General features: G+C 37.3%; 2 protein-coding genes across 2 annotated transcripts in view; one reads left to right on the top strand and one right to left on the bottom strand.

The window, feature by feature from the left end:
* The window catches only part of SLC49A4 (solute carrier family 49 member 4), an 82,485-nt gene that overhangs the window by 27,034 nt on the left and 28,453 nt on the right, over positions 1 to 26,998 (top strand). The window contains exons 4-7 of the mRNA XM_045903001.3: positions 4,215 to 4,344; positions 9,446 to 9,554; positions 16,061 to 16,128; positions 19,670 to 19,797. Of these exons, the coding sequence (XP_045758957.2) occupies positions 4,215 to 4,344; positions 9,446 to 9,554; positions 16,061 to 16,128; positions 19,670 to 19,797 (435 nt within the window). The remainder of the gene's footprint in view (positions 1 to 4,214; positions 4,345 to 9,445; positions 9,555 to 16,060; positions 16,129 to 19,669; positions 19,798 to 26,998) is intronic.
* On the bottom strand, positions 24,457 to 26,824 carry LOC123863447 (17S U2 SnRNP complex component HTATSF1-like). The gene has a single exon (XM_045902999.3). It carries the CDS (start codon positions 26,755 to 26,757, stop codon positions 24,457 to 24,459), a length of 2,301 nt encoding a protein of 766 aa, XP_045758955.1. The 5' UTR covers positions 26,758 to 26,824.

Below are 26,998 nucleotides of genomic sequence, written 5' to 3' on the forward strand. Positions count from 1 at the left end.
ACGATAATTGTGTCTTTTAAATGACTGGATTTTAAGCACTTTGGGGCACGTATTAGTGCTCTACATCCTTCTGGTTCATGGTTCCAGTGAAGCCGAAGCCTCCCAGTTATTGCTTCAGTGCTTTCATATTTGTCAGTCTTCTTTCCTGAAATATTGTCCCATGACCCTTCATTCCTTTAAAAATATTTTGCTAGAATTGCCACATTAAAAGATTAATGACTCTTAAATTATTTAAAAGGTATCAGAAGAAAAGTAAACTACAGACCCAAAAATCCTGAGCAAAATGCTGGCAAACCAATTCTAACAACATATAAAAAAGGATTATATACTGTGGCCAAATGAGATTTATTCCTAGGATGCAAGGTTGGTTTAACATCTAAGACTCAGCTAACGTATATATCAATAGAATAAAGGAGAAAAAAACATGTGATCATCTTAATAGGGGGAGGGGCATTTGACAAATCCAACACCCTATCAAGATAAAAACACTCAACATATTAGTCCGTAGGAGCTCCCTCGGCCTAACAAAAGGTATCTATGAAAAACCCACAGAAAAGATCATATTCAATGGTCAAAGACTAAAGGCATTCCCACTGAGATCAGGCATAAGACGAGGATGTCTACTCCTGCCCTGTCTAGTTAATATTGTGCCAGAGGTTCTAATCAGGATCACTAAATAAGAAAAAGAAAGAAAAGGCCTGTAGACTGCAAAAGAAAAAATAGAACTATTTCTATTGAAAACAGCTTGATCCTGATAGAAAATCCTCTGAAATCCACTACAGAACTACCAGATCTAACAAGTTCATCCTAAAAACACAGATTTCAGGTGCAAGAAAATGTGTTGTATTTCTATACATTAACAATGAACAATCCAAACATGAAATTAGGAAGATAATTCAATTTACAATAGCCTCAAAAAGAATAAAATATTTAGGAATAAATTTAACAAAATAAATATAAAACTTGCATTCTGAAAATTATAAAACACTGTTGAAAGAAATTAAAGAACACCTAAAGAAATGGAGACATCCCATATTTGTGAGTTGGAAAGTTTAATATTGTGAATATGGTAATATTCCCCAAATTGATCGACATATTCAGTACAATCCACCTACCTTTGTTGCAGAAATTGAAAAGCTGATCCCCCCCAAATAAAATTAAATAAATAAAAAAGGTATTGACAAGCTGATCCCAAAATTTATGTGGAAATGCAGGGGACTCAGAATAGCCAAAACAGTCTTGAAAAAGAACAAAGCTGGAGAACTCACACTTCCCAATTTTAAAACTTACTACAAACTCAGCTTCACTAATTAAGACAGTAGGGTATTGGCATAAGGATTGACATAAATCAATGGAACAGAAGTGAGATTCCAAAAAATGAACCATTACATTTACAGTCAATTGACTCTTCATGAGAGTACCAAGACAGTTTGGGGCACCTGGCTGGCTCAGTTAGAAGAGCATGCAACTCTTGATCTTGGGGTCATGAGTTCGAGCCCCATGTGGGGTGTAGAGATTACTTAAATAAAACTTTAAAAAAAAGGTACCAAGACAATTCAATAGGGAAAGAATAGTATTTTCAACAAATGTTGCTGGAATAACTAGATGTCCATATGCAAAAGAATACATTTGAACCCCTTCCTTACATCATACATAAAAATTAACTCAAAATGGATTATAAACCTAACATAATAGCTAAAAACTCATAGAAGAAAACATAGGAGTAAATCTTTGTGACCTTGGATTAGGTGTGAAATCGTAAAAGCACAAATGACAAAAGAAAAAATAGATAAATTGGATTTCATCAAAATTAAAAACTTGTGTTTCACAGGACACCCATCAACAAAGTAAAAAGACAACCACTTTGAGGATGGGAGAAAATAGTTGTAAATCATATATCTGATAAAGGACTTATATCCAGAATATATAAAGAACTCTTACAACTCAGCAACAAAAAGACAACCAAATTAGAAAATGGGCAAAGGACTCGAATTTCTCCATAGAAGATATACACATGGCCAACAAGCCCGTGAAAGATGCTTGTCATCATTAGTCATTAGGGAAATACAAATTAAAACCATAAGGAGATATACTTCACATCCAGTAGGATGGCTATGATCAATAAAATGGGATGAGGTGCCGGGCTGGCTCACTTGGTAGAGCATTTGACTCTTGGACTCAGGGTCGTGAGTTCAAGTCCCACATTGGGTGTAGAGATTCCTTAAGAAAATAAAATCTTTCAGGGGGCACCTGGGTGGCTCAGTCAGTTAAGCATCTAACTCTTGGTTTCAGCTCAGGTCACGATCCCAGGGTTGTAAGGTTGAGCCCCACATTGGGTTCCGCACAGGAGCAGAGTCTGCTGGAGATTCTCTCTCCCTTTCCATCTCCCTCTTCCCCTACCCCTAATCGTGCTCTCACACACACTGTCTCTCTCAAATAAATAAATCTTTAAAAAATAAAAATCTTTTTTTAAAAATGGGAGATGTTGGTGAACAAGTGGAGAACTTGGAATCATCATATATTGCTAGTAGGAAAATAAAATGGCACAACCACTTTGGTCCTTCATAGTGTTAAACATATATTATCCTATGACCCAGCAATTGCATCTCTAGGTATATACCCAAGTAAAGTAAAAACACATCCATGCAAAAATTTATACACAAATGTCCATAGTAGCATCATTCATAATGGCCAAAAAATGGAAAGACTCCAAATATTTATCAACTTAAGTGGATAAAAAATGTGCTTTATCCATTCAATGGAATATTATTTGACAATAGAAAAGAATGAAAGTACTGATACATGATCCAACATAGTTGAACCTTGAAAACATTATGCTAAATGAAAGCTGCAGGTCACAAAGACCAGATAGGATTCCATTTATATGAGATGTCCATTATACTCAAATCCAGGGAGACTGAAAGATTAGGGAGTGGTTGCCTGGGGCTGGGAGATTTGGGGGTGGGGGGCTGGGTAATGGGTACAGAGTTTCTTTGGGGGATGCTGAAAAAGTCCTAAAATTGATTGTGGTGATGGTTGCACAATTCTGTGAATATACTAAAATCATTGACTTGTGCACTTTAAATGTGTGAATTGTGTATTGTGCAAATTATCTCTCTGAAGCTGTTTACAAAAATGCCCATAGAGAGAATATGAACAAGGCAATCCCAGAAGAAGAAATACAAATGGCCAATAAGTATATGGAAGATGCTCATTCACTGTTGTTAATTAGAAGATCTGTAAATTAAAACAGTTCGTTAACTTCTTATTGCTCCTCAAACTGACAAAGAACAATGACATTATCTGTGGTTAAATGTCTTATAGGAATATTTTACCTTTTGCTAAGAATATAGCCCTAGAATTGTAATTAAAATTATCCAACTGAGTGGACTCTAGAAATCACTTAGTCCAGTCCCTTTATTGACAACAAAAAATAAAGGATTCATTCAAATTAAAAGTTAATTAATGGCACAGGCAGGTCTCTACTCCAAGTTTCCTAACTTTTCTTTTGGGAGTCATGCTTTTCTACTAAATTGGACACAACAAAAGTTGGGACTTACAAGTGCCAGAACTCTGGAGGGAATGATCAGGACTCCTAGGATCTTTTTCTTATTAATGGTTCCAAATTAAAATTGTTTGGATGTTCATTTTACTTCTAATTGTTTAGTATTTTACAGTAGCTAATCTTTTTATTCATTAAATTTTGCTTTCTGTTTCTTGGTTTCTTATTTTTGGATGGTTTCCTGTTTTGTTCAAATTCCCCATACAGCCTATAAATTGAGTCTGTCCTACACTGTGCTTTGGAATATCCAATCTTTGATCAAATAAACCTTCTCCTATCCTGTTAGTATCATATACTTTCTTTCTGAGTACCATACTTATTATACAGTCAGATCTATTTCAAAATCTTACACTATAATACTGTTGGTTTTTAATGTTCTCCATAGAGTAAATTTGTTTCTGCCTCAGTCTTTTCATCTATGTAGTGTACCATAGTATGACCTCTTACCTATGACCTGCTGAAATTTATATCTTTACATACCTATTTTTTTTTCACAAGACTGAACTAATTTTGCTAGGTATTATATTTTGCTTATCTTTTTATGCCTAGAGCTTAGTTAATGATTTGTTAGATAAATAAATACTTGAAACGTTGAACTTTTTATGTTGTCTGATTAACATTTTATTCTTTTTTTTTTCTCCCCTGCCCTCAGAATTTGGAGTTGTCTGCTTACTGTTTTCTGCAACATTAGTTTATTTCCCACCCCGGCCTCCACTTCCTCCCAGTGTTGCTGCAGCTAGCCAGCGGCTGAGTTATCGGCGGAGCTTTTGTAGATTATTAAGGTAAATACACTTTGAATCACTGAGTGGTTTTGACTAGCACCTTCAAGATAATTTCACATTTATTTAAGGTAATTTAGGATGGTAATTTTTCAGCAACCCATTAATCAGGTTGCAAATAATTGATAAAGTAATTAAATATTTTAGAGCAGTTTCCTATCAGAAATCTGTTTTTAAGATTTACTTGTTAGAGAACACATGCACACGCGCGCAGTGCAGAAGGGTGGAGGGAGAGGGAGAGGGAGAGAGAGAATCCCAAGCAGACTCCGCCCAGAGTGTGGAGCCCACTGTGGGGCTAGATCTCCAGACCCATGAGATGATGACCTGAGCCGAAACCAAGAGTCAGACGCTTAACTGACGAGCCACTCAGGCGCCCCCATCAGAAATCTATTTTTAAAAATCACCAAAAACAGGGGCATCTGGGTGGCTCAGTCAGTTAAGCATCTGCCTTTGGCTCAGGTTATGATCCCAGAGTCCTAGAATCAAGCCCCACCTTGCTTTGGGCTCCCTGCTCAGTGGGGAATCTGCTTGTCCCTCTCCCTCTGCCCCCCACCCTGCTCATGCTCATGCTCTCTCTCAAATAAATAAATAAAATCTTAAAAAAAATTAAAAAAATAAAAATGGTTTTCTTTTTGTACACAAATCGAAACCATTTTATAGCTGGCCAAAGTGATAGCTCAGATCTGTGAAAAAAAAATTTTTAATGTTTATTGGACATTTAATTCTGATTTTAGGTAACTAATTTTTTTTTTATTCCTTTTTGACTGATGAGAAGAAACCTCCTATAAAATTTACTGTGTATTTGCTGAACATGTCCCTTAATATTATCCACTTAATTGACTTAAATTTTTTTTTACACAACATTCATTTTGCTCTGCTGCAACAAATTGCAGTTGCCATTCATTGTGAAATTTCCAACATATTTTCTTCTACTCTCTTTCTTCATAAAATACTCAGATAAGCAAATTACAAAGTTATATCTGTGTCAAAAAAACAATGAGAACTGAGTCAGTTCACTGACACCAAGATCAGTGACAGAAACAACACATGCTACACCCAGCACATTACAATAATATCTTACCCAATACCGCAGTTAAAGGGAAATATAGTCCTACCAAAAAAATAAAGTTGTGGTTAATGGGAAAGTATTTTTCACTGCTTCTGTTTAGAATTTTCTTTAAATTAATTACAATGAAATAAAATGAAAAATTCATTTCCTCAGCTGGACTAGCCACATTTCAAATATTCAAAAGCCGTACCTGGCTGGTGGCTAGCAAGTTAGCATAGCTGTGTAACATTTTTTTTCAAGCTTTGGTTCACAGCCAACTAATTTAGTAGGTAGACCACCTTTAAGAAAAAAAGTAGAATGAAATAAGCTAGAATGGAAATATTATTTATCGCATGTAGTAAGGGTACGTATTTTTTTGTGAGACTTATTTCAGAATATATGTATGGACGTGTGGGGAGGTCACAAAGTAAAAATATACTTCTTACTTTGGAGTACAACAAAAAGTTTTTAAAAATCACATCTCTGTAGCACGTAGAATATTGCCTTCCACATAATAGGCAAATAAAAATATTCGTCAAATTGAATGGTGACCAGTGGCGCATATGTGTAAGATGATGGTTTAAAATGATATGTTTTTTTAAATGCTGTTTAAGTTTTTCCCTATGCAGCACCAGAGTTTCAACAGCAATCAGGAGAGATAGGTTAGGTCATATTATGCCAGACAAATAATTTGGACTAGTCTGTGGGAAATGAGGAGTCCTCCGAAGGATTTTAAGCTAAGGAGCTGTGTAAAAAATTGTTCTGACAAGGAACAGTGCCTAACATTACTTCATTTCTTCCATTATTTGTTAAGTCTGCAGCATTGCCTCTGCGGGGTGCTCTCTAGGAGAGTTCTTTGGACCTGCCATGCCCCATCCCTCTAGCCTATCAATGTAATTTTCTCTGGTCCTTCAAAGGATGCCTGAACTCATTACTTTATATTTACTTTATATTTACTTTATATTTATGTTAATCAGACAACATAAAATATTGACTAGGGAAGTGGATTAATCAGAATAACTGCTTCTCTGGATTCTAATTCCATTTTCTGGGGAAACAGAAAAATCACTGGTTATGCTCCAAAGTTTTTACCACCATTATTTATTTATTATCTCTCTAAAATAAATAAATCTTTAGGGGCTCCTGGGTGGGTGGTTCAGTGGGTTAAGCGGCTGCCTTGGCTCCTGGGATTGAGCCCAGCATCGGGCTCCCTGCTCAGTGGAGAGTCTGCTTCTCCCTCTCTGCCACTGCCCCGTTTGTTCTCTCTCTCTCTCAAATAAATCAAAATCTTAAAAATAAAGTTTTAAAAATAAATCTTTAAAAATAATAATAATAAATAAAAAATTTCAAATATCTATCCCATTCTGTCATCTGCCCACAAATTTTGTCTGTGGATTCCTTAATTATTAACTTTCTGGTTTTATCTTTTACATTGAGGTATTCAACCCACCTAGAATCTACCTTAGGTATGTGATATTAACTAATGATGCAGGAGTTTTGTGGGATTTTTTCCGTAAAAGAAACTAGCATATTTACTGAACAGTCGTTAGCAGTTTGTTAGCCCTCTGTTCTCCTCCATTGTGCTTGTTCTTGAGCCATTTGCAAACCATTTTTTATTACAGCCATGCAGTTTGTCTTGATATGTGATAGGATAAGGGCCTCCTTTTTCATATTTGTTTAAAGATAAGTTAGCCCTCCAGGGACTTTTATTCTTCCATATAAGCTTTAGAGCATATTTCTTAAGTTTCTAAAAATTCAACTTGAACTTTAATAGTGATTATATTGAAATTTTTGATTAATTTGGAGCGAATTGACTATATAGACTGTCTCTCTATCTATTTAGATCATTTTCTATGCCCTTAATTAGATTAAAGATTGCTTTTTCTTTCCTCCCATAGAGATCTTGGGCTTTCCTAGCTATTGTTAATGGTATGTAATTTTTATTACATTTTTTAAATTAAACTTATTTGTGAAGTAATTGTAGATTCACATGCAGTTATAGGAAATAATACAGAAGGATAACATGAGCTCTTTCCCAGTTTCCCCCAGTGATAACATCTTACAAAACTGTTGTACAATATCACAACCAGAAAATTAACATTGATAGTCAAGATACAGAACATTTCCATCATCACCAGGATCACGTTTTTTGTCCTTTTGTAGCCACATCTACTTCCCTCCCACTCTACTGGCAAACACTGATCTGTTCTCCATTATATAGTGTCACTTCAAGAATGTTATATATATGGAATCATATAGTACATAAATTTTAGGATTGGCTTAAAAAAGAGAGAGAGAGAGGGAAGGAAACCAGAAAACAGACTCTTAACTATAGAGAAGAAACTGAGGGTTGCTAGAGGGGAGGTGGGTAGGGGATGGGTGAAATGGGTGATGGGTTAAGGAGGGCACTTTTAATGATGAGCACTGGGTGTTGTGTATAAGTGATGAATCACTAAATTCTACACCTAAAACTAATAATACACTGTTAACTAACTGGAATTTAAATAAAAACTTGAAAAAAAGCATAATTCTCTGGAGAATCAACCAGGTTGTTTTGTGTTTCAGTAGTTACTCCTTTTTATTGCTGAATAGTATTCCATGGTGTGGATGTACAGTTTGTTTAACTCTTCACCTGTTGAAGGTAGGGTTTTTTTGGCCATTACAAATAAACATTTATATGCAGGTTTTTGTAGGAACATAAGTTTTCATATCTCTAGGATAAATGCCCATTTATATGGTAGTTGCCATAATATGGTAGATGCATATTTAGTTTAAAAAAAAAAAAAAAAACCTGCCAGGCTATTTTCCAGAATTGCTGTACCATTTTTCATCACCACAAGCAATATACAAGTCATCTGGTTTCTGGGCATCTTCACCAGACTTTGGTGTTATCACTATGTTTTTGTTTTAGCCGTTTTGATAGGTATGTAGAAAAGTACAATCTCTGTAGAGGGCAATTGGCATTGTCTATTGAAGTTACAAATACACATACTCTTTTGACATAGCAGTTGCACTTCTAGAAGTCAGTTCTCCAAATGTACTAGTGTACATATGAAATGACTGTAAGAGCAAAGGAATAAATTTATATATATATATTATAATGCCTTTATATATCATATATACAATAAATACAAATCTCTCAGTGAGGGCTGGTTAAATTATGATATAGCAACATAATGGAGTACTACACAGCTCTAAGAAAGAATGAGGAAGCTCTTTATTGACTAGGGAAGAGTTCTAAGACTTAACTGTTAAAAAAAGTAAAATTCAGCAAATGGTTTTAATATACTACCATTTATGTAAAAAAATTGGGGAAAGAATATATATATATACACACACACAGTTGAGAATATATATATTAATATGCACATATCTATAATATATATACAAATATGTAATAAGAATATATATATTCTTATGTGTGTGTGTATATATATTTACACACACACATTTGTATATATACATAGGCTTGTATATTTTCAACTGTTTCTGGGAAGTGCCCAAGAAAGCGCTAACACTGGTAATTGTGGGAAGAGGGGAATGGGATAGGGACATGTTTTCTCATATTTTTATATATTTTTTGGTTTTGAGCCATTTGCATTGTATTGCCTATTAAAATCTTTGACTAATACAGACTTTAATAGCAATAAAACAAAAGTTAAAACTGCTCTCTGAAAATAATAAAACTAGCAACATGTATTTCTTTTTAAGCTTTGATTTTTCTTTCCCCTCCACCTCATTCATAAGGAGAAATGGTAATTTATCCTTTCAAATAAGAGCTTTTTTTTAACTGAAACTTCCTGTTCATTCTATGAAATAATGTTGGTAATTCACCTATATAGTAAACATTGACAACTTTAACCAATATGAACAAGAAGGGTTTTCATAAAAACAAAAAATTTAAAGAACTTTGAATTTATTACAAAACTGACAGTTATTTTCTCTTTCTGATTCTGGTGTTCCAGTTTCCAAAGGACTTACATTTTTCATGAGTAAGAATTTAAAATCAAGATTTTGGAATCTGTAGTAATACTTTCTTTTACTTTTCTTTTACAGCAACATGAGATTTTTGATGATTGCTTTAGCATATGCCATACCACTTGGTGTATTTGCTGGTTGGTCTGGAGTTCTGGACTTAATTTTAACACCAGTGCATGTCAGCCAAGTAAGCATTTTATTTCTTTATAAGTTATAGGTATTTTTAGTTCATTTAAATTATAAATATTGTCTTCATGTTCTTGGTTTAAACTTGAAGGCCTGGGTAAAACATTATCCGATATCATTGTTGCAAAAGCAAGATCCTTAGGAAATAAAAATAATATTGATTTTCTTCCTGGATTTTGTTGACAGCCATGAATTTTACATTTATTTGGCTGCTATTAATGATGCTAATAAACGGAAATATAGAGAAGGAAAATCTTCATTTTGTTCACTCCATCCTAGTCTTGCTTTATACTTTATAAAGAAGTTTAAGATCCCATCATCAACTATATGACTACTTTGTCATCTAATTTCTCACTTTCTCTCTGGTCTCAGAATCTCATTTCTTTAAAAATAACCATTTCACCTATATGCTTCAGGCCATGTATTCCTTTTCCGCACTTCCAGGTAGCATGGTAGAAAGGAGTAGAGGGCTTTGAAGGGGCAAATGGAAGAAATCCAGCACACTGGTGTGCCATTCCATTGCATGAGTGAGCAACAATTTGTCCATTCTACTTTTGATGAACATTTGGATTGTTTACAGTTTTTGACTGTCACAAACAATGTGTAGGAATGTTCTCATAAACTCTTGAAGTACCTCTATACACATTTCTGTTTGGATATATGGCTAGGAATAGTATATGCCTGATTTGATAGATGATGCCAAACTCCCCCAAAGCAGTTGTATCACTTTATAGTCCTACCAGCAGGACGTGAAATTTCTCATTGCTTCACATCTTTACCAACACTTGGCAATGTTAGTCTTTTTAAAGTTAGAAATACTAACGGCTGTGCAGTTAAATGCCATTATAGTGATATCTTTTTAAGTGTTTGTTGGATATTTGAATATCCTTTCTTGTGACACACCTGTTCAAGTCTCTTGCCCACTATTGGGCTGCCTTTTTCTTACTGATTGTAAAGAAGAGAGCTGTGCAGAAGGGGGCTCCCCAGAAGACTACGTGGGGTACTCAGCAAGTCTTGACTGAGAGATGGACTGTACATGTAAAGGGCAAAGCTACCAGAGGCTTAACAGAAAGACTGCTAGGAGGTATAAAGCAGAACGAATACAGTAGAGGGCAAGCAGTGCTGGGGTCTTAGAGTTCTGGCTCAGCCAGAATGGTAAGACCTCATTAAAACCTTGTTAATACCTTGGGCTTCTTCTGAGACACAAGAATCTAAGCCAAAATTTAGAATCAAGGACCATGCTCTAGGTAAAATAAGGCCTATTCTACTTAGACCCACAGTACACAAGCCCTGACCAAAATCGGCAGAGGAGACAATTTGGAGATTGAGTCCTACCAAGTGAGGGGGGCTTGGGAAACACTTTGGTTTCTACTTACTACCTTAATAAAACACAAAATTAAGCCTATACAAGTTCAAAGTGATCAGTTATTAACTGAACTGCCTACTACACAAAATGCAAAAATCAGCCATTGTAGAGAAAGATAAAGAGAATCCAGAATCTTTATATTGTGTCATCCACAGCATGTACCATACTGTTAAAAAAAAAATTAGACAAACAGGAAAATGTGACCCGTATTTACAAAGAGGAAGTATTGAATAGAAACCAACTCAGAGATAGTCTGGATGTAGCAGAGACCATAATGCAGAAGAGAGAGAGAGAAATCTTTGCTTGCTTGAAGTTTATTAATATGTATATAACAAATATACCATATATACCATATTGGACAGTGCAGATACAGAACATTTCTGTCATCATAGAAAGCACTGTTGGATAATGCTATTCTAGAAGCTTTATCATTATTCCTGTCACATTTAAACCTAGAATTGAATTCTGTGCTTTTTATAAGGTAGGAGTTCAGTTTCTTTTTTCCCATGTAGGTATCCATTAACCTGGTATTAATTTTTGAAAAGATCATGCTTTTCTCATTGCACTCTAGTGTCATCTTCATCAAAATGAAGTGCCCTTATGTGCACAGATGTGTTTCTAAACTACTTTTTTCCCTCTAGTCTATTTGCCTATCTTTTATCACTTTTATCTACCTAAGTGTCTCAAGTATTTTAGTGTTATAATAAATTTTGGTATTTTGTAGAATAAATATGTCCCTTTATTGGGATTTTGGCTAGAATTTTTTGAATCTATAAGATCAGTTTAAGAATTAACTTTTATAATTAACTTCCTTGTAAACCATATATTACATTTATTAATATATTCCCTTATGTTATCCTGTAGAAGTACATTGTCTGGTACAGTAGCTACTAGCCACTTGTGGCTATTTAATTTGAAATTTAAATTAGTTGACGGGCGCCTGGGTGGCTCAGTCCATTAAGCATCTGCCTTCCGCTCAGGTCATGATTGAGTCCCGCATCCAGCTCCTTGCTCGGCGGGGAGTCTGCTTCTCCCTCTGCCCTTCCCCCTGCTCGTGCTCTCTCTCTCAAATAAATAAATAAAATCTTCTTTGAGAAAAAGAAATTTAAATTAGTTGAAATGAAATAAAATAAAAATTAGCTTCCTTAGGTTCTATTTTCTCTAATTTCCTTTGGAGACCATATGTTATACTTTCACACTATATTCCCTATGTCTCTTAATCTCATTTCTGAATTTTCTATCCTTTTGCCTTTCCCTGCTTCAGACTGGATGTTTCATCTAGCCTTTCTTTCAACTCACTATTTCAGTTTTCAGCTCTAATATTTTGTTAAACTCATCTCTGAGTTGTTAATTTCAGTTATATTCTTAAGTTATAAAATTTTTATTTCTTTTTCATAGTTTCCAAATTTCTGTAGAAGTGCTCAATCTTTTACTTTTTTGAATTATCAAAAATAGTTGCTTAAAGTCTCATAATTCTTTGATCTAGATCCCCTGTGGGTCTTTTTATGTTTGTGGTATTCATTTTTGTTTTCTTATCTTTGGTGGTTTCTTATCTCCTTATGAGGTGTGCCTTTATTTTTGACTGAGTGCCAGACATAGTATATAAAAAGTTGTAGAGCTCATTTAAGCGTCAAGAAGATGTTATTTAACCCCAGAAAGAACTGTGTTTTTTCTTATAGGAATCTAGGAATCCAGTTTCAGGAATTGAGATTATTTAAAGCTGTGTTTCAGTCCCACAGAATATTATTCTCTTTCCAGTGTACAGTACTCTTAGGTATAGCCCTTCAAAGTCACCATCTAAAGGCTGAGGTTTTGGGGCGCCTGGGTGGCTCAGTCAATTAAGTGTCTGCCTTTGGCTTAGGTCATGATTCCGGGGTCCTGAGATGGAGTCCCACATCCACATCCCACATCTCTCAGCAGGGAGCCTGCTTCCCCCTCTCCCTTTGCTACTCCCCCTGCTTGTGTTCTCATGCTCTCTGTCAAATCAATCAATCAATCTTTTAAAAAAATAAAGGCTGTTTTTTTTTTTTTACAAGGCCACACACCCTACAATAGGCCCTGAACTCAAATTTTTTTCTTTCTTAGGGCAGCAAGGCTATTGATAACCCTCAGCACCTTAGCTACCTTTTCTGAAATCAGACACCCCAAAGGGAAAAGTGTCCCCAAATACCAGGCTTATCTTTTTGGATTTCCTTCCCATTCTGCATCACGGTTCCATAATTCTGGAATTACCTTCTTGGCCTTCTGATGCCATCAGATGGATTTTTCACCTGTATTTTCTAGTTCTCAACCAGAATATGAATCCAAATGTCCTAGTGCACCTTCACCATAAGAAGAAAGCCTTCCTTTAGTTTTCTAACTGATTTTTCTGGATGGCAGGTATTCCAAGCATGCTCAATTCCAAGAAAGAAAAGTGTAGCACCCATTTAAATGATTCTGATTTTGCAGATCTTATGCTTCACATTATAAATCCTGAGATGCCCTTTCAAGTATCTCTCTCTGTATAAACTCTGAGAGATAGACCAGAAATCACACCAGATATTAAATAAAGTGAAATTTAAAATTAAATGAGGAAAATGGGGTGCCTGGATAGATCACTTGATTAAGCAACCGACTTTCAATTTCATCTGAGGGTCATGTTCTTGGGGTCATGGGATCAAGCCCTGAGTTGGTCTCTGCACTCAGCAGGAAGGCTGCTTAGATTCTCTCTCTATCCCTCTCCCTCTGCGCCCCCCCCTTCGCATGCACATGCGCTCTCTCTCTCCCTCTCTCTAAAATAAATCTTTTTTAAAATTAGAGTTTTAATAAATTAGTGGGTAGATATTATTAACTAAAGCAGATGTCATGAACGAAGGAAGCAGAAAAGCACAATTGGCCTGAAAGGACCAGGATCAGTACAGTCAGATGCACAGTGGTTCTTAGCCTGACACAGGGCCCCACTCACCCAGGGGATAGATGGAAATGTTTGGGAGGGCCTGATAGCATTAAGTGAGCCTTAGACAATGGATGCTAAATGCTCTGCAATGAGAGGGGCAGTTCTGCAGAACAGAGAATTCTCTGGCCCCAAATGCCAGTGATATGAAGAAGAAAAAAAAAAAAAGAGATAAATTAAACTTCAGGCTGTTCTCTTTCTCCAGAGAGTACTTATCTTTGTTCTGGCACCAAATCCTGTTAAGTAATTGTATTACTTAGAGTAGGCTAAGCTGCTATGAGAAGTAGAATCTCAAAATTCTGAGGCTTAAGGAATTTATTTCTCATTTACATAGCAATCTAGGACAGTTTGCATAACAATCTAGGACATTTGTCCAGAGTTTGGATAGCTCTTTTCCTCACACTGATTTAGAGACCTAGGCTGCTTCCACTTTGCCTCAGTCCTGTCCCCTAGCACCTTGTCATTGTATGTGCGGTTTAGGCTGGTGATTACATCCTAATTCTAGTGGTCAGAAAGGGAAAGGAAGCGTGGAGGAGGCATACAGACGTCTTCCAGGTTCTCGCCTAGAGAGCACCTTCATTCTGCCCGCTTCCATTGAGAACTTAAGCGCATAGTCACATGTGTTTGACTGGCAGCTGGGACATATAATCCAGCTGAGTGCCCAGGTAGAAGATAACATTTCAGTGTATAGGTATAATGAGAAATAGGACTAGGAAAATAATAAACGGTAGAAGTTAGTTTGGCAGCTCTCAAGTGGCAGGTCAGGTTTGGACTTGGCCCTGTAACCACAGGAAAAGCCAGTAACTGTTTCTGAGCAGGAAAGTGGAATGATTGGTATAATTATTCTAGCAATAGTGGGCAGAATAGATTGTGGAGACCATTTAAGAAGCTATTACAGGAATCCAGAAGTAAGAAATAAGGTAATAAGCAAGTATGGCGGCCATGGGAAGGGAAAGAGGAGACAAAATGCACTGATATTGTTAGGGACACATGGAATTCCATTGATAACCACTAACATGTATTGAACATTTTACATGTATTAGCTTATTTAAGTCTGAAAAAAAAACCCTTTGTTATCCTCATCATATTAATGAGGAAACTGAGACTTAAGAGTATGAATTGGGACAGAAACCAAGTCATAGGAGGAGTTAAAGATACATGAGTGATGGGTAAATCTAGGCAGCATTTATAGATTGCTCTGAAAAAGTTTGACCATGGGGCGCCTGGGTGGCTCAGTTGGTTAAGCGACTGCCTTCGGCTCAGGTCATGATCCTGGAGTCCCGGGATCGAGTCCCGCATCGGGCTCCCTGCTCAGCAGGGAGTCTGCTTCTCCCTCTGACCCTCCTCCCTCTCCTGCTCTCTCTCATTCACTCTCTCTCAAATAAATAAATAAAATCTTTAAAAAAAAAAAAAAAGTTTGACTATGAGGGGAGGAGAGACATAAGACATTAGATAGATGGAGAATTATCAGGTAGTAATAACAGTCTTTATTGAGCATTTTCTGTGTGCTGACCACTGATCCAAGTCCTGTACACAAATTATCTCATTTAGCCATTTTATGGGTGAGAAGACAAAATTTGTCCAGGGTCACAAAGCTGCTAAATGGCAGGGTTGGAAATGTTTTCCCATGCGTGGAATGAGCTATATATTTGAAACCCAGCTGAAATTGTCTTTCAGCAGTCTCCCTAGGTGCTCAACCCGCATTTCTGTTGCTCTCACTTGCTCTCTCTTCTGTGACTCTTGATACATCTTTAATTGTTGCCACATGTTTGAGCGCCTGATTATTTGTTAGTAGTTTTCCTGTATGTTGGTTATATTTAAACTTCTTGAGGTCAGTAACCATCTTCTGTCCTTTTCCTATTTTCTTAAGAGTTCTAGTACAATGTAGTACATACTTGAAAACATTTGTTTGTGAAACTGATTATTTTGTTGATTTAAATATTCCAACAAAAAGTTAATCAAGGATGTACTTACTTAGAGCAGTTGTATTAGTCACACATGAATCCTTTCAATTTTATTCATTTTCTTAAATAATATTTTCTAGATTTGTTGCCATTTAGCTGTTGATTATATATTGAATTATACATGTACATAGAAATTCATACATATATATTGAATAATATATTGATTAGAGAGGATCTTTTTTTCATGCCTTCTTAATTGCAACCTCATAGTCTTATATTAAATGTGTCTGCCACTTTCCCCACAGGTAGATGCTGGCTGGATTGGATTTTGGTCCATAGTTGGAGGCTGTGTTGTTGGAATAGCTATGGCAAGGTGAGACTATTTTATGTCAAACATGTGAGTGGACCAAACCAAAACCAAAAAAACAAAAAAATGGCTGCTTTCAATAAATGCTAAAATTCAGGGAAAAATAAAACAGGCAAAGGTCAGAGAAGGGCACTTGTTCAGACTACAGGAAAATTCACATGCATTAAGAATTTCCTGCTACAAGAAACCTTTCTCAGGAGCAGTCTGCCCTAAAATGTTTTTGGAGGATGGAGATGTATTTCCAGCGTAATTAAGCTGCCTGTCTCCATATTATTGGAGAACAGCATCTACAAATGGAACCCAGAGAAAGATGATACAGTAATAAAGGCAAATTGAATACTTATCGAGAATTGAAAAGAATCGTTTGTAAGAGCATCTCTAGAACTTTCCATGAAAAGGAAGGATCTGATTAGCAGATATTTATTTTCGGTCTTTTTTGGCAGGTACATCCCTGTGTTGTTGTTTTTTTTTTAAGATTTTATTTATTTATTTGACAGAGAGAGACACAGCGAGAGAGGGAACATGAGCCGGGGGAGTGGGAGAGGGAGAAGCAGGCTACCGCCAAGCAGGGAGCCCAATGTGGGGCTCGATCCCAGGATCCTGGGATCATGACCTGAGCTGAAGGCAGATGCTTAACGACTGAGCCACCCAGGCGCCCCCCATCCCTGTGTTTATCCCATTTTGATGAAAAATGTACATAAAGACTTCCAGTTTCACCAAACTCCCTTTGATCTTAACCCATTATGACAACACATTTTTAGAATGAGTCAGAAGAAGTAAAAAGTCTCATTTTTTTTCTGGGAAAAAAAAAAAAGAATGGAAATACCACTCATCCAGGTGACTGCCTGTAAAACTATTCTTAGTGTTTCCAAGGAGATAATACTCATTCACTTCTCAAATCATTTACCTTGTTTCATGAAAAACAAAATTAAGCAATCAACTTTACCAGAAAGAGAAGAATCTAATTACATATTTGGGGAGATCAAATAAGATATGTAAATCACCTCAATATCTGAATACTTAAACATAATTGACAGAGGATAATATTATATCTAGACCTTACAGTTTACATAGCATTTCTGGGATAATGAAAGAATAAATTGACACTGTAATTTCTAAATCACTCTGAGGTTTTTATAAGTTCGGGAAATATAAGAATAAAATCTAAAAGCTAAAGAAGAAGAATAGGCAGAGAGCATTTGTAGGAAATCACTACATGGAAAATGAAATACATTGACCTGTCATATTTGACAGAATCCCTATCTAACTTTTCTAATTAAATCTCCAAGCCTATTATAGTGAGTCATCATTAACCAAATCCTATTCTGAGCACCAGATAGGTCAAAGAGGGAACTATCGTGTATCAGAAATGACATCTCACATGTACCTTTTGCTTTATTTTCTTTCTGTAAACCCTTAATTTTATCTATATAGAAATAGAGCTAGAGGAAAAAATGAGAGTGAGGACATTTCTGTTTTTAATTCATTGAAATGGAAGTTCTAAAAAATACTACCCTTACTTTGGGATCTGAAATCAATTGTAGCTATCTGCTAGGCCTAGAATCCGTTTTAAAGTTATGTTCATAACACCATTTGGGGGATCCCTAGAACAGAATCTCCTTATAGACATTAGTGCTTAGGTGATTTTTTTTTTTGGTAATTATGTCACTAAAGGCCACTACAAAATGTCCTAACAGTATAGTTTGATGGTATTAACCCATTTGAAAGGAGTAGGTCTACAAAAATAGCAGATCACATTGGTTAGCTTATTCTTGTGTGATCTTGCCCTGTCAACGTCCTCACTGTTCAACTTTTTTCAGTTTTGATTGTACCAGAAAACTATTTTATTCTCTCATACCTCGCCATCTGCCAGTCAGACAAGTACATTCTTGCAGCATACCAAAACATAAATCAAAAAAGTGTTTGGTGGGCGTGAAATTATAACAGTTTTTGGATTTTCTTGAGGGAAATTTCTATCAAGCTGTGGAACCTTTTTCAGAGTACATAAGAATTTTCTGCTCATGAACTTTCATAGTTGAGAACAAACTTAAGTCCCTGGACAAAAGATGCATCCATTTTTTTCCACCAAAAGATGGCATCAGCTGTCATAGGAAAGCTATTTTAGTCTCGATAACGCTTACAAATATGATTAACCTTATCACGTCAAATAAGCACAAAAGATAGCATTTGAAAGTATTAAGAAGGACAGTAATGTAATCACAGTAGAAATTAAGATCAATTTTCAAGGTAGAAAAAACACGGTAGATGTTATATTTGGGAAGGGATTGGTTTTTCAACGATAGGAACAATTCTCAAGGACAGAGTAAGTTGTAGGCACAACCAGAGAACTGTGCCCTGTACAGCCATCAGTTAGCAGACGAGGAAAAGTGACGGGCAAATAGAAAAGTTGCGGTTCATAACAATAAGCATCTCTGCCATTTGCCTTTCAATTTCTTGTTAATTCAGAAAAAAGCAGGAATTTTGAGAACTTAAAATGCTATGAAACATAAGTCACAACCTTTAGAGGATAGTATTCATTATTCCAGAGCTACACTCTTGCTCTCACGGAGCTTACAGTCTAATGGGGAAGACAAAAAATAAACACCTGCAAGAGCAAGAGAAATGCCAGTAGAGATCAGTGCTGTGAAGAAATAGGGTATGGAGACGGGATAGATGGTGAGGACTTCTTCCGTGAGCACAGAGAGTCTTAGTGAAGACTTACTGAGACCTGAACGACCTATGGGGAAAGCAGGAGAAAGGTCAGGAATGGGAGTAACCAGTGTTCCAGGCAAACGGGACAAATGCAAAAGCAACCATCGCTTGTAGGAGAAACAGAAGCAGGGCTGCCCAACGGGAGACTAGTAAGGCAGAGAGCAGATCATAAAGGAACCCGGGGGCTCCGGGGTAAGCGTTTGTACTCTCCAAGTTTGAATTTTGGGAGAGTCATCTTTGCCAGTTTATGTCAACCAGTTAGCCTGTTTTCTAAAACTAGAATAATATGGGGGTGCCTGGGTGACTCAGTCGTTAAGCATCTGCCTTCAGCTCGGGTCATGATCCCAGGGTCCTGGGACCGAGCCCCGCATCGGGCTCTCTGCTCCGCGGGAAGCCTGCTTCTCCCTCTCCCACTCCCCCTGCTTGTGTTCCCTCTCTCGCTGTGTCTCTCTCTGTCAAATAAATAAATAAATAAAATCTTAAAAAAAAAAAACTAGAATAATATGTGTTCATTATAGAATGTTTGGAAAGTATAGAAGAATACTTAACAAAAGTAAAAGTAGCGTTTAAAAACACAGAATCCATCCTGTAAGTTACAGATCTTGAATAGAGATCACATTTTGTGTGTTTTGCAAGAGGAAAAAAAAGATTTCCCACAAAGTAACGTTTATCATACACACAAAATGTACCAGTTAAAAAAAGTTTTGTCACTTGCTTTAGAAAGAACTCGTGGAAATGTCTTCAAGAAATTATTGTTTAATGGAAGTGTGTCATTAATTTAAATAGTATCTTAAAAATCCAGGAAGAATTATAATAGAACCTTATTTCTTTTCAGGTTTGCAGATTTTATCAGGGGTATGCTGAAACTAATTCTTCTCCTCCTGTTTTCTGGGGCTACCCTGTCGTCCACGTGGTTCACCCTGACCTGTTTGAATAGCATCACACACCTGCCTTTAACCACAGGTAAACACAGACAGTTTTGAGCTTTGAATAGATATTTTCAGTTCACAAAAATATATATACCCCAAAAGTAGGAATTTTTCTTGTTTTCCATAACTAATGGAAATAGAATAAGTAATTATACTTATAAAACTATAAAAATTATAAAACTAACAAATGTACAAAAATGTCTCCCACGTCCAGACATCAAACTATCTTCCCATTAAAAAGTTCAAGAAATAATTTAAAATATTTTCATTGGTATTTTACATACGGAAAAGAAGTATAATCTTTAGCCTAAACTTATATAGCATAGAAAAGCCTATATTCTTCTAAAATTCATATCAGAGCATTGATACAAAGATTTTTATCTTCTTCATAGTCATTACATCATTGTTAGCTGTAAGGAAAATGAACAAAGGCATAAAGCTATGTTTGAAGTATACACCAGTAAAATTCTTTCAACCAGCACCTATAGGTTATTCAGTCTTCTTACATCATTAATACAAAACAAAACTTACTGACAAATACCTATTGGAAGTATATCATAGGCAGCTTACTTAGCTCATCTAATTGACCTGAAATATTTATAGTTGCTATTGCATTGTTACTTAATAGTATCATGGGGGGGGGGTCTTTATTAGTTTTCTATGGCTGCTGTAACAAGTTTCCACAAATATAGTGGCTTAAAATGACTCAAATTTATTGTCTTACATTTTTGCCAGCTAGAAGTCCAACCTGGGTCTCACTAGGCAAGAGTCCAACTCTAGGGAAGAACCCACCTCCTTGCCTTTTCTAACTTCCAGAGGCTGCCCACATTCCTGGGTTCGTGGCTCCCTTCCTCCATCTGTAAAGCCAGCAATGGGTCAAGTCCTTCTCATACAACATCACCTGCACCTTTCTTCCAAGTCACATCTTCCTCTGAGCTCTCATCTTCTGCCCCGCCTTCCACTTGGATCCATGTGATTACATTGAGTCCACCCAGATAATCCAGGATAATCTCCCAATTTTAAGGTCGACTGATTAGCAACCTTAATTCCATCTGCAGCCGTACTTATAGGTAGGCTAAAGGAACCTTTCTCTCATGGAGTCCCCATAAAACATACATTCCACTGGGCAGTAGGACCCTGGAGAGCCACTTTTAGACTCTGGTGTGCTCTTACCCATGCAAGTACTTGTTAAAATAAATAATCCTACATAATCCTCCAGTCTACCTTTATAATAAATAATCCCATAATTAAACACATAATCCAGTAGGTGGCTATTACTTGCAAACGGATTAAAAAATCTGCAACTTTAGCAGTCTTTTGTTAAAGGAAAAGAAGGAGCAATAACAGAGCTCTCTTGGTCTATAAAATGATCTGTCATAGTATCCCAATTTGTACATATGTGCTCTGTAATAAAATGACCAGCAATTTATATATCAGAGGCATCAGATTTTTCAGACAGCCTTTATTTTAGAGTTCCTACCAAGCCAGCTTCTCTGGAGTGCCACGGCAAATTCACAAGGGCATCATGGGTTATTTTAAATTTCTGAAGGAAACACAGAGATATTCCACATCTGTCAGACACTTTGTGAACCTCTAGTTCGAGAGAGTTCCCAGTTTCATCATTAGATCCCTGTGGCTTTCTTTTTTGATAACATCATATCTTTGCAAAGTTTGGTTTCCTGCAGTGGCTGTGATAAAAAGTAAATACTGCACAAAAATCAGGTCTGATTCTCGGATTTGATTCCAAGATTTGAGAAGTCATGCAGTTCCCATCAGATTGCACGTATCTCATTAGTCAGTGGTTGTGGTTATTTGAGACTGAAATAAAAATACATTTCTTTCAATATATGGGTATTATTTTTTAAATGGCCACTAAATTGTTAGGACATATATATTTATTAAATGGTTTGGCCCCGACTATGTAATTAACAGAACTGTTAGTTACTTCTTTTGGCCTTGGGCACCATGAAAAAATTACTAAGGCACTCAGTGTGCTGTGAAGACAGGTTTGGAAATTTCTGCCCTGTACCATCCTGCCAGGAATCCCTTTCTTTAATTTTTATTGCTTTGCCTATAAAGCCCAGTTGTCCAGAGTAATGGTTTTTGGATACTGTGCACTTTTTATATACTAACATTCCTGTATTAGGGTTTTTGAACAATTTTGGCAAGTATTCTGAACCAGAATTTTTTGTTTTATTTTATTTGGGTATAATTTCATAATTTAGCAGTTGCACAACATTCTGATAGAATAGTTCTGGTTTACAACTCTTCTTATTCATGGCATTACACTCAGATTTGTCTGTGTGTGTGTGTGTGTGTGTGTGTGGTACTGTATGTCAAGTATGTATCTGTTAGATTCTATAAGAACAAAGTTGTAAGTATATAATGAACACATTTTTGCCCTTGAATTGAGTGTAGAATATTCATTATAAGATATTCCATTCATTAAATTTTATGTGTTTTCTATTTGATATGATAAAATTAACAGTTTTATCTCTGGGTGGAGGTAATAAGAAAATTTCTTTTTTACCTCCTTTTTTGTCTAGATTTGTAATAATGAGCATGTTTTACTTTCATAATCAGAAAAAAGGTATGTATTGAAAACTATGCATCTTTATAAATCTTGAAGGAAAATTGATATAATTGACCCTGGTCAGGACTATGTTTTTCCAGTCTGTCCTTGAAAATAATTATGTTGGACAGAAAGGAAAGCAGAATTCTAAATTAAATCAAGGCCAGAACTGAAAGGTTAAGTTTGATGTGGCCATCTTCACAACTGAATTTATAAATTCTACTGTTACTTCCAATTGCAAGTCAGTTTTTAAATGTCACTTAGAAACTCCTGAAAGAAAGAAGAAAAAAAGAAACTCCTGGTAGATACTTTTTTAACTTATACTGCATTAAAAACTAGATTTTCGCATTCCTTTCCTGAATGATCATGGTGGGTGTTTTTTTCTCTTTCCTGATACCACCTAATAGTTACTTGAGTGTGTTTCTTATCTCCCTTACCAATCTGAAAATCTGGAGCATGGACTTGTGCCTTAGCAATTCTGACCCCAACTCCCGCCCTACTACCTAGGACAAGCCCTGAGTGATGAATGAATGAGTGAGTGGGTGAGTGGATGGATGAATGAAGTGTATATTATCTCCATTTTGAATCTCAGTGGATATGACTTGTTGCCGGTAATAGCAACCATGGCCACTCTGTTACTCAGCACTAGCTGTAGGCAGGCAAAAGGGCACATTTTAATGGAACAATGGAGAATTTGAATCATCTGTTACAGATACTCTTACTGCCTTTATAAAAATCTGACCTAATTCCTTTTAAGTAGAAGAGGTTTCATGAAAGGGAACTTACTACAAAATCTAATTATAGACAGATCTAGACCTTTAAACTGATATTGAAAGCCAGTAATGGCAAATTCGTATTTCTTTTTTACCAGAGTCATTCTTTTTTTTAATGAGGAAAATATCTAGTCTTCTTCCCATTTCTAGTAAATTTAGTATTCCTGTTATTACTTTTAAATATCAGAAGAATCTACATGAAAAGTGTGAAAATATATGCATTAATTATAATTGTTGACATAATAAATTAAAAGCTAGTTAATTTTGTTCAACCATGTGTTATAAGTGCTGCTACTACTAAAACCTTCTGGTGCAGTATTTTTTGTGATCTACTGATCTTGATATTATTGTTTCCATCTCTATAGAAGAAAAACTGGATCATTCCATTCTATCTAGAGGTGCACTGTTTTGATACATGTACTTGCTTATATATATCCCCTTGGAGGCTATCAGCAGTATCCTTTTATTTCCTTAAGGAAATTCAGTATTTAAAATTCTATTATATCTTTATTAATTGAAGTGTCTTCAAAACAGCAAATAAATTAACTCATGACTAGATAATGTGAGTTTCAAAATCTTGCAGCTTATTCTATATACAAAATTATGAAAAGACATTTTTCACCTTATCTGAAAAGTAGGTATTAAACCCTGTTAGCCACAGTTCACACAGTCATTTTTCACTGAACAGATAAATGCTTTGAAAATGGCATTTTGAAAAATGTTAGCACTTTGATGTTGAGTTTGCTGAAACAATATAATTTGAGTTTTAGCAGAAGTTGCCTTGGGAGGTTCTTCATCTAATTCAAGTTACTGGAAGACCACAGTGGCAAGGTCAGAAACAGATAGTGAGTGGGGAGTAAGGGGGGGCAGATAAGCTAGATGTGAGCCCCGTGAGAGTGATAGGTGACTACAAGCTGACTTCAAGAGGCATTTGAAGAAAGAAAACATACTCGGTTTATTGAAAGGCATGTGACATGTATAGGCTAGAGAGTGATCCTCTTTTTTTTTTTTTTTCCAGTTTCGGCATATTAACAACTTTTTTTATTTTTGAATTATCACAAACTTCAATCAGAATACTTTAAAAAATATTATTCTGCATGCATTTAACAAATCTGACAAAGGACAAGTACGCAGCTGACTTGCATTATACTATGAAGTTTTACCTGAATGGCCCGCCAATTAACACAGATTTAAAATCATTAAGTACAGGTAACAGTGAAAACTTCAATGCATTATTCTGCTGGCATCCTACCACTAGGCACACATTCATGTAACACTGCTAGCAATTACCCTGGAGCACGGGCAGAATGCGGATGGAGGAAGCTCCCTACCAAGCAAGTTTAAGGGATTAAATGTCGTTGACGTCGTTGTTACTACTGAGGACAAAGCTGCTGCCTGTGGAGGGGGGCCCTTCATCTTTCACATTCCCCACCCCCCTCACTGTCCCTCTCTCGTCAGAGTCGTCAAACAGCTTCTCACTGGAATCCTCGTCGTCGAACAGCTTCCCGTTGGAATCATCCTCTTCGAACATCTTTTCGTCCACGTCTTCATCTTCCTTTACCTCTACTCCTTCTTCCTCCTCTTTGTCATCCGAGTCTTCGAGCATCTTCTCGTCAGCGTTTTCGAGCCCCTTTTCGTCTGCGTAGTCTTCGTCCTCTTTGTTGTCTGACTCATCATCAAACACCTTGTCGTATGTGTCTTCCCCTTCTTCCTTGTCATCGGACTCTTCGTCAAACTCTCTCTCAGAGACTTCCTCCTCAAATGCTCTTTCGGAGCTGCTATCTCCAAATTCCAATTTGTCAGAGTCATTGTCTTCAAACTCCCTACCAAGAATGTTTTCACCAAACTCCCTGTCGGAGCCGTCTTCGTCAGAATCCTTCTCGAGGCCGTTCTCTTCAAATTCTTTCTCGGAGCCATCTTCAAACTGCTTTTCAGAGCAGTCTTCTTCGGATTCCCTTTCCAAGTCGTCTTCATCAGACTCCTTTTGGGGGCTCTCGTCCTCCTCATATTCCCTGCTGGGGCCATCTTGGTCAGATTCCTTTTCAAGGCCATTCTCTTCATAATCATTTTTGAGCCTCTTCTTTTTGGATTCCCGTTCGGGGCCATTCTCTTTAGACTCTGTTTTAGGACTACCCTCTTTGAACTCTTTCTCAGGACTGCCTTCTCCGGACTCTCTCTCAGGGTAGTCTTCTTCATGCTCTCTTTTGGGGCAGCCTTCCTCAGACTCTGTTTTGAGGCAGCCTTCTTCAGATTCTTTCTGGGGGTAGCCTTCTTCAGGCTCTTTCTCGGGGCCACTCTCTTTGGCATTTTTTTCAGAAGCATCTCCTTCAAATTCTCCCCCATCTTCAGTTTTTTCAAACTTCTTTTCATCGATAGGTTCTTCGAACGCCATTTCATTTGTGGCTTCTTGTGCATTCATTTTAGATGTGCTATGGTGCTCTGAAAAATGCCTTACTCTAGAAGGCCCTGCCCTTTCCAAAGCACAAACGGAATTCGAACACCGGAGGCCTCTGTTGGCCTTGGGAGCATTGAGGAAAGCCTCCCATCCTCTCAGCCTTTCCTCCCTTTCTCTTGTGGTCTCTTCCACCTGATAATCTGTAGTTCCATCCCACGCCTGGGCAGTGATTTGACGGCCACCAAACCACCTTCCATCGAGAGTCTGAATACAATAATCAGCTTCCTCTGGATCCCTGAAGGACACAGAAGCCACACCATCTGGGTGTCTATCAAAGAGAAGGAGCTTCCTAATTTGTCCAAACTTTGAACACTCTACTCGAAGGTCTTCTCTGATTTCATTCAGCACCAATGGGTCATCCTCAAAATCCATTGGATGGAACATATTTTTGATGATGACAACTCGCTCGTGGCGCATTCGGGGTGGGCCGGCTCGTCTCTCAGGTCTCCAGTCCAACTGCTTCTGTTGCAGAGACAGCTTTTTCTTGTAGTCTTTGCACTTCTTCTTCTTCTTTGAGGCATCATATTCCCCCTTAAGTTGAAACTTTGCCACTTCAACATGTAATTTGTAGCCTCTAATTTCATCTTCATCCAAGAGTTTTAACGCGAGATCCACAGATTCCCTCTTCAAATAACAGCAAAGACCATCTCCTTTAAGATTTCCTTGATTATCTTTGTAAAGTTTGACTTTAAATTCTTCCGTTTGAGGATCTCTCATAATAATGCCAAACTTGGACATGAGCTGTATAAATTCATCCACTGTAATGTCTGGAGGCAAACCAGACACATATACATTTGTATTTCTGTCTTCTTCAACGTGAAACCATCCTGATTCGGCCTTTCTCTTTTCTCCCCTCTTTTTGGGATCACTGGGTTCAGGGGTTTTTCTTTGTGGAGGTTCTTCTGCAGTCCTAGCACTGACTTCTTGTACATTTGCAGTAGAGCTAGATGCCCCATCGTTAGAAAAGCCATAATTGGCCTGATACGTAGCAATGAAATCTTCAGTGATCTTGGGGAACCACGCCTTCTTCTCCAGGTCCCACTCGTACTGTGTGTCAGCCGGCTGCTGCCCGAAAGAATCGGGTTCTCCACTGGGATCCTTCTGGGTGTCGCCGTCCTTGGCGTCGCCGTACAATTCTTGCTTTCGCAACTGCTCATCAAACTCGTCGTTCCCATCCAAGTTGTTGCCGCTCATGTTGCCGACTTAGGCAAGGGACAGGGTCCGCGCGAGCAAACAGGAGCAAAGAGGCCGAGACGCGGCCGGAAGCTGGCTTGCTCCACCGGGCCTCAGCGCCCGCGCTCTACCCAGGGCGTGGCGGGAGCGCGCACGCGCCGCTGCCGCTGCCGCCGCCGCCACCGCCGCCGCCGCCGCCGCCGCCACCAACCAGGATTGAGACGCCTGCAGCCCCCGCGGCTCCCGCGCCCCCACGGCCCTC

The sequence above is a fragment of the Mirounga angustirostris genome, unplaced genomic scaffold (genome assembly GCF_029215605.1).
Source record: "Mirounga angustirostris isolate CCGP_5_RB_7025 unplaced genomic scaffold, mMirAng1.0.hap1 SCAF_1, whole genome shotgun sequence".
In the NCBI taxonomy this organism is placed as follows: domain Eukaryota; kingdom Metazoa; phylum Chordata; class Mammalia; order Carnivora; family Phocidae; genus Mirounga; species Mirounga angustirostris.